The following is an 8,376-nucleotide window of genomic DNA, read 5'->3' on the forward strand; positions in this document are numbered from 1 at the left end:
ATTTCTTTTGGTAAATATATATATATATATATATATATATATATATATATATAGAGAGAGAGAGAGAGAGAGAGAGAGAGAGAAAAGTGTCTCTAGTCCGCCGACCTAAAACACAGTGGGCCCACAATGTTTGGATGATCCAAAGCATTCATTTGATAGGCCCTGACATAGATAGGGTGTGCACAAAAAATCAGTTCCATAGGACCATCTTAACCCTTCGATTTGTGGAGCTAAAAATTGGGCAAATTAGTGAAGTTTTATACCCATCCATTTTAACCTTCACAAATCGTAGGGTTGGGATGATCCTATGGAGCTAATTTTTTGGGCACACCCTATCCATGTCAGGGCCTATTAAATGAATGCTTCGGATCACACAAAAACTGTGGGCCTGCACTAATTTTTTGGCGGACGGACTAGAAAACTTTTCTAGTCGGCCGACTAGAAACATCAACCCCATATATATATATATATATATATATGAGGAAACTGTTGGTGAGCTTAAGCGCACCAAACCTATGGTGCGCTTAAGCTCCCCAATCACATGTGGTGATCCAAATCATTCATTTGCAAGGTCTTATGATAGATAGAGGGTGTAATCTGCCCATTTTTTGTCCTCCACAAATGGAGGGGTTAGGATGATCCTATGGAGCTGATTTTTTGTACACCCCCTATCTATGTAAGGGACTTTAAAATGAATGCTTTGGATCAACCTAACAAAGTGGGCCCCCATGTGATTGGGCGCTTAAGCTCACCATAAGTTTGGTGAGCTTTTAAGCGCACCAACAGTTTCCTCTCTCTCTCTCTCTCTCTCTCTCTCTCTCTCTCTCTCTCTATATATATATATATATATATATATATATATATATATATATATATATATATATAAAATTTCTTCTTTAAATTGGCCAGGTTACCCGTGAGTATACCCGTACCCGCCCAGGTGGGTTCCGGGTTCATGAAAGGCTACCGTACCCGCGCCGGTATTTCTTACCCGTACCCGCCGGTACCCATACCGCACGGGTTGTACCCCTACCTGCGCGGGTTACCCGTTTGCCAGGTCTACTTCAAGGTTACAAAGGAGGCAATTAAGAAACAAAGAAGAGAAGCACAAAAATGAATATTCACTTCTAGTTTTTTCATTACTATTGCTCTACAAGACCCTTTTACATCATTACTGACGTGTGTTGCACGAGGCGTGCGAGCTGGTTAACAGTTAGGCGTGGCAGCATCTTAAAGGGTGGGTGGGGGGAGAAGCCAAAGGCTGGCCTGGATGTAGTTCATGCTAAGGAAGGGTCTCACTTGATCGCCGTTTAGTACCTTTCCAAAACTCACACGCCCTTTAGTGGATGCTCCTGGTCCCTCGCACATGTATTCTCCATAGAAAACAGTCCTACAAGTAATAGAAAATAAACAATTTCATGTGGATGCCATAAATACATCACCTTTGTGCCCATTGTATAATTGAATTTTTTTTAATCTTCGCTTGATTAGCAAAACTGGACCTGATTATAATTTCTAATAATAACATTAATAATAGTAACAACAATATGTATAAGAATAAGGTGATGAAGATCATGATGAAGAACAATAAGAAGAAAGAGATAATTAAGAAGGAAAGATGTGTATTACCTGTCACGTTCAGCATCGCCCTTGTCGTCCCAACCTTCAGGGAGGACAACGGTGTCCATGAAGGAGTAGGCAAAGACGACCCTTGAGCTTGGCATCCACGCTCGGCTCAGGTAGGCTTTCCCAGTACCAGTCACATTGCAATGGACAAAGGAGAATCCGCTCTCGTCTGCAACAGTTGTCCTCCCTTGTGCTGTAATTGCTGTAAGACCTTTAGCCACTGAACTAATCACAGTGTTCTGCAACCACACAAACATTACACACACACATTACTCTACAATCATTCAAACTGTATTGTCTTATATTGGTACTCCCATGTTTTTATAATTGCACAAACTCAGCTTGTCTTTTAATAATAATAAAAGAGAAAGTGAGTGTGCAATTATTGTTAAATGTCAGTGCAAACATCAGTCTAATTTTTTTTTCTTCATTTGTGAGAAGCTTAACCTGTGGTGTTGATCCTATCCTTTTCACTTGCTTTCTTGTGAGCCCTTTTTTTTTGAAAGGTAATATTATAAATAAAGGAAAAAAAAAAAAAAAAAACAGGATACCGAGATGGGACTCCCATATTACAATAGAAAATGAGAAGACAAAAGAGATGAAATATACAATCAACGGCACACCACTCCTCAAGGAGGAAGGTGGTCAAACCACCTAATAGGACCACCATATACACCGCGCTTGGCAAGCACATCCGGCTTATCATTTGCCCATCTTCTGACAGGTTGATATCCTATAGAAGACCCCGAAGTTATATCACCAATCTCATCAAACATGGAAAGAAATCTCCACGGAGGAGCCGTCCCACCTTTCAGCCAACGATTTCTTTTGAGCCCTATCTCACATTTTTAACTTTTGGGTCAAAACTTTGAAGCTTGTCTCAATCTAATGGGAAAAAAGTTTAGAGAGAGAGAGAGAGTACCAAGTAGATACTCCTTCCATCGCCAAAAATGAAATCAACTGTGCCCTTAATGAAACAATCCTTGAAGAAATGCTTGCCCACTTTATCAAGAAGTGTATCTTGAAATCCATTAAACCTGCAGTTATAGAAGGCTGCTTTATCACCTGCAATCCGCATAGCAACTGCCTGACCACCTTCTTCCCCATCAGCCGGACAGGGAGCAGAGTTCTACACAAACAAAACAAAACAAATCCTTTTTATTTCAAGCTCCAAAACATTCTATACAAACAAAACAAAACAAATCCTTTTTATCTCATGCTCTTTATTTCAAGCTCTGTAACGACTACTTTCCCCTCCCAAAACTTAAAACAACTCCAAAATAATTAGCATTAATCTCTGAGATCAAATTACGCCTGTAAAAAAGTACACCACTTAGAACAAGTCCCTGATTCATTGGTGTCGGAGGTATAAATGATCAATAACACCAACTCTATCATTGTGACCTTGTGGAGCAAGTCAATGTTTCATACAATAGTGTGAGATCCCGCTTCGGAAAGGGAGTAAAAGTTGTCAGGCTATATATATATATATAGGAAATGGTTTGTGGCAGCCATGCACAGATAAGCTATATGTGCATGGCTGCCACAAACCATGGGGGGGCCACATTTTTGGAGGGATCTAAAGCATTCATTTGGAAGGCCTTTCCATGGATAGGGTGTGTACCAAAAATCAGCCCTATAGGATCATCCCTGTTAAAGTATAAAAGATTAAATACTGCCTTTCTCCAACAGCTTAAGCTACTGGAGAAGTTGGTAAGTTAACATGGTATCAGAGCAAATGCCTGAGTTCAAACCTCCTTGATAGCAAAATCCACATGCAATGGCTAAACCCAAAAGTGGGGCCACATGTGCCACGTGTAGGCCAACCCTAGAAAGCGGGGCCACACGTGAGGGGGAGTGTTAAAGTATAAAAGATTAAATACTGCCTTTCTCCAACAGCTTGAGCTATTGGAGAAGTTGGTAAGTTAACAATCCCAACCCAATTAAAGTTGGAGGGAAAAATGAGGAGACACTGTCCATGGAAGGGCCTTCAAAATGAATGCTTTGGATCCCTCCAAAAATGTGGGCCTCCCATGGTTTGTGGCAGCCACACACTAGCTTAAAATACAGTGGAGGCCCACATTGTTTGGATGATCCAAACCATTCATTTGATTGGCCCTCACATAGATAGGGTATCCACAAAAAATCAGCTCCATAGGATCATCCTAACCCTTCGAACCGTGGAGACAAAAAATGGACAAATTTGTGAAGGTTTATACACGTCTATTTTACCTCCACAAATCGTAGGGTTGGGATGATCCTATGGAGCTGATATTTTGTGGACACCCTATCTATGTGAGGGCCAATCAAATGAAGGGTTTGGATCACCAAAACAATATGCCCGTATTTTAAGCTAGTGTGTAGATAACTTCTCAACACATGTGTGTAGGAACCGTTTTCTCATATATATATATATATATATATATATATATATATATATATATAAGTGGGGGCCCACATTGTTTGGGTGATCCAAGCCATCCATTTTAAAGGCCCTCACATAGATAGAGTGTCTACAAAAAATCAGATCCATAGGATCATCCCAACCCTACGATTTGTGGAGGTAAAATGGATGTCTTTAAACCTTTACAAATTAGTCCATTTTTTGCCTCCAAAGTTCGAATGGTTAGGATGATCATATGGATCTGATTTTTTGTGGACACCCTATCTATGTGAGGGCCTTAAAAATGAATGGTTTGGATCACCCAAATAATGTGGCCCCCACTGTATTTTAAGCTAGTGTGTAGAGAACTTATCTACACATGTGTAGGAACCGTTTTCTCTCTCTCTCTCTCTCTCTATATATATATATATATATATATATATATATATATATATATATATATATAGTGGACATGTGTAGAGAAGCTATCTACACATGAGAAAACGGTTTCTACACACATGTGTAGAGAAGTTATCTACACACTAGCTTAAAATACAGTGGGGGCCACATTATTTGGGTGATCCAAACCATTCATCTTTAAGGCCCTCTCATAGATAGGGTGGTGCACAAAAAATCAGATCCATAGGATCATCCTAACCATTCGAATTTTGGAGGCAAAAAATGAACTAATTTGAGAAGGTTTAAAGACATCCATTTTACCTCTACAAATCGTAGGGTTGGGATGATCCTATAGATCTGATTTTTTGTAGACACCCTATCTATGTGGGGGCCTTTAAAATGGTGGCTTGGATCACCCAAACAATGTGGGCCCCCACTGTATGTTAAGCTAGTGTGTAGAGAACTCTCTACACATATGTGTAGAAACTGTTTTCTCATATATATATATATATATATATATATATATATATATATATATATATATATATATATATATATATCTACTACTATAAGCTGGGATGAAAAGGAGTGAATTTTTTGAAAATTATATGAGAATTACACATCACTTTTTTGACTTTTTTTAACAAATGCACCCATTCAACTCACATATTTTCAATCCTACCCCCTCCTTTATGCTTTTAACAAAGGCACCCATTAAAGCCACATAATTTCAATCTTACCCCCCTCCTTTATTGTTTTTTTTAATAAAAAATCTATAGGGTGATCTTAACCATCCAATTTAAGAAGAATTATGGAAACATCTATAGATTGGAGCGCTAGGATCAGCCTATGGAAATGATTTTTGGGAAACATCTATAGATTGGAGGGCTAGGATCAGCCTATGGAAATGATTTTTCGGGCACAACCTATTTATGTTGTGTTCCATCACATGGACGGTTTGGATCAACCTATGACGTGGTCCGTACAGTTCTTTGTCGGCCCGTGCATCGCACGGGGTTTTTTACTAGTATACTATATAGGAGAAGAGAAAAGAAGAAATTTTTTTGAATTTTTGGAAAATTCTATGAGAATTACACATCACTTTTTTTTACTTTTTTTAACAAATGCACCAATTCAACTCACATATTTTCAACCCTACCCCCTCCTTTATGCTTTTTAACAAATGCACCCATTAAAGCCACATAATTTCAATCTTACCCCCTCATTTATGGTTTTTTAATAAAAAATCTATAGGGTGATCTTAACCGTCCGATTTAAGAGGAATTATGGAAACCTCTATAGATTGGACGGCTAGGATCAGCCTATTGAAATGATTTTTGGGGCACAACCTATTTATGTTGTGTTCCATCACATGGACGGTTTGGATCAACCTATGACATGGTCCGTACAGTTCTTTGTCAGCCCGTGCATCGCACGGGGTTTTTTACTAGTATATGTATATATATATATATATATATATATATATGTATGTATATACATATACATACATATATATATGTATATATATATATATATACATACATATATATATATATATATATATATATAGAGAGAGAGAGAGAGAGAGAAAACGGTTCCTACACGTGTAGATAAGTTATCTACACACTAGCTTAAAATACAGTGGGGGCCACATTATTTGGGTGATCCAAACCATTCATTTTTATATATATATGTATATATATATGTATATACATACATATATATATGTATATATATATATATATACATACATATATATATATATATGTATATATATATATATATATATATGTATGTATATATATATATATGTATATATATATATATATATATATATATATTTATATATAGAGAGAGAGAGAGAGAGAGAGAGAGAGAGAAAACGGTTCCTACACGTGTAGATAAGTTATCTACACACTAGCTTAAAATACAGTGGGGGCCACATTATTTGGGTGATCCAAACCATTCATTTTTAAGGCCCTCACATAGATAGGGTGTCCACAAAAAATCAGATCCATAGGATCATCCTAACCATTCGAACTGTGGAGGCAAAAAATGAACTAATTTGTAAAGGTTTAAAGACATCCATTTTACCTCCACAAATCGTAGGGTTGGGATGATCCTATGGATCTGATTTTTTGTAGACACCCTATCTATGTGAGGGCCTTTAAAATGGATGGCTTGGATCACCCAAACAATGTGGGCCCCCACTGTATTTTAAGCTAGTGTGTAGAGAACTCTCTACACATATGTGTAGGACCCGTTGCTACTCGGTCTTGTAGCTAAGTTTATCTACTCGGGCGGGTTAAACACAGTGGAGGCCCACATTGTTCGGGTGATCGAAACCATTCATTTGAAAGTCCTTTACCTAGATATGGTGTCCACAAAAAAGCAGACCCACAAAAAACATATGGACTTTCTCTTAACTGTGTAGACGCATGAAAACAAAACCATGGCGGGTATGAGACCCATAATCGGACAATAGTTACACAAGAGTGGGACAGTGGCATATTGAAAAAGAGGAATGCAAAATTCAGGGGTGTCCTTACAAAATTGAGGTGATAGGGCGCCCTTGAGTCTAGCATTCCTCATGGAAATAACACCCGATCAACAAAAGCCAAGAAAGGAATTCTAAACTCACCTCGAATATCATATTGACAGCCATGAAGTTACCGGACTCGATGGCAACAGTGGCACTATTGTAGGTGCCATGTTGCTTTCGGGCAGTATCATCCCACGATATCGTAGGCATATTGTCGGGCTGTCCGTAGAACGTGATGAACGGCTTTGTTGGGTTCACGATCACCTTCTCCTTGTAAACCCCTGGACCAATCTTTATAATCGTCCGATTATTATTTGCATCAGGGATGCTATTGATGGCTCCCATTATCGTATTGAAATCGGCCTTGCCCTGCTTCGAAACCGTTATGATCTTCCTTGTTTTCTCCCCATTAACGACACTGGGCTCGAGGGTGGTGGACTTTAGGTATTGGGAGAACCAAGCGTCGATATCAGCCAATTTGGCGGGAATTGGGACACCCGAATTGGCGGGGGCGGAGTGGACAAGGTGGAGGCCGATGAACATCGTCACGAGAGTCGCCAGAACGACGGCGTGAGTCCGTTTCCCCGCCATTTTCAATTGATCGGAGTTGGAGAAGGGAAAGTGATGAGTTAGAAAGGGTGATGCCCGTGGGGTTTTGTACGTGCATGGATTCTAAAGTTAGGTATAGGTTGTTTCTGTTTTTTCCGTTGCCGCGTGTCTACTAAATACCCCTGTTCTTTATACAAATATCGAGAGTTGGATAGATCCCCTGTTCTATTCTTAAAACGTAATGGCATTTTCGTTATTTAGTGAAATGTAAAGGTTATTTTGTGGCGTTCCTCCTTTCAGGTTAAGCCTTGCGTGCATGAGAGTTCGTTCCCAGATTGAGGAAGACCAAACCAGTGTTCCTAATCAATGCACGTGGCGAGTAAGAAATTCATTTCTTATTTAGTAAAGCATATATTAGGGGTGTCAATGGATCCAGACGTCCGGTGGAGTCCGAATCTCGCGTTAATTAACAGGATCTAAACCAAGCAATAGGATTCATGGGCCTATTTTGGATCATCAAATGTGGGATCCGAAAATCTTTGGATTGTATATGGGCTTGCAAGAGATATCCATTGGATAGCCATGATCCGACCTGTTTTACCGAAATACCCTCCAAATTTTCATAATGTTTATAATTCTTTGAAGGGTATTTCGTCAAAATACTACAAGAAACATTGGAATTAGCGACCCACTAAACTGGGTCGCTAATACTAAAAATATCTTTTTTGTGGGTCGTTGCATGGTCGCTAATTCGATCGTCGCTAATAGTTTTTAGCGACCCATATTAACATGAGAGTCGCTAAATGTTACCCATTAGCGACCCATCGAATCGTTGCTAATGAATCATCCAACAGTAGCTAAAGGTTTGTAGACAACC

The 8,376-nt window shown here is 39.0% G+C and overlaps 1 protein-coding gene across 1 annotated transcript; it reads right to left on the bottom strand.

The window, feature by feature from the left end:
- Positions 1–1,110: 1,110 nt before the first annotated feature.
- Positions 1,111–7,586, bottom strand: LOC143876854 (putative pectinesterase 63). Its single transcript, XM_077378542.1, has 4 exons — positions 7,050–7,586; positions 2,549–2,755; positions 1,630–1,865; positions 1,111–1,390 (listed from the first exon to the last, which is right to left on the bottom strand). The coding sequence occupies exons 1-4, from the start codon at positions 7,539–7,541 to the stop codon at positions 1,231–1,233; spliced, it is 1,095 nt and encodes a 364-aa protein (XP_077234657.1). The 5' UTR covers positions 7,542–7,586; the 3' UTR covers positions 1,111–1,230.
- Positions 7,587–8,376: the final 790 nt, after the last annotated feature.

Source organism: Tasmannia lanceolata, unplaced genomic scaffold (genome assembly GCF_043159265.1).
Source record: "Tasmannia lanceolata isolate RefF3 unplaced genomic scaffold, GAP_Taslan_0.1 ptg000005l, whole genome shotgun sequence".
In the NCBI taxonomy this organism is placed as follows: domain Eukaryota; kingdom Viridiplantae; phylum Streptophyta; class Magnoliopsida; order Canellales; family Winteraceae; genus Tasmannia; species Tasmannia lanceolata.

Coding starts and splice junctions, on each gene's coding strand:
- LOC143876854 (XM_077378542.1), bottom strand. CDS start 7,541: ATGGCGGGGAAACGGACTCACGCCGTCGTTCTGGCGACTCTCGTGACG. Junction 2,756..7,049: donor CTGTCAATATGATATTCGAG/GTGAGTTTAGAA, acceptor TTGTTTGTGTAG/AACTCTGCTCCCTGTCCGGC. Junction 1,866..2,548: donor ATGGAAGGAGTATCTACTTG/GTACTCTCTCTC, acceptor GTGTGGTTGCAG/AACACTGTGATTAGTTCAGT.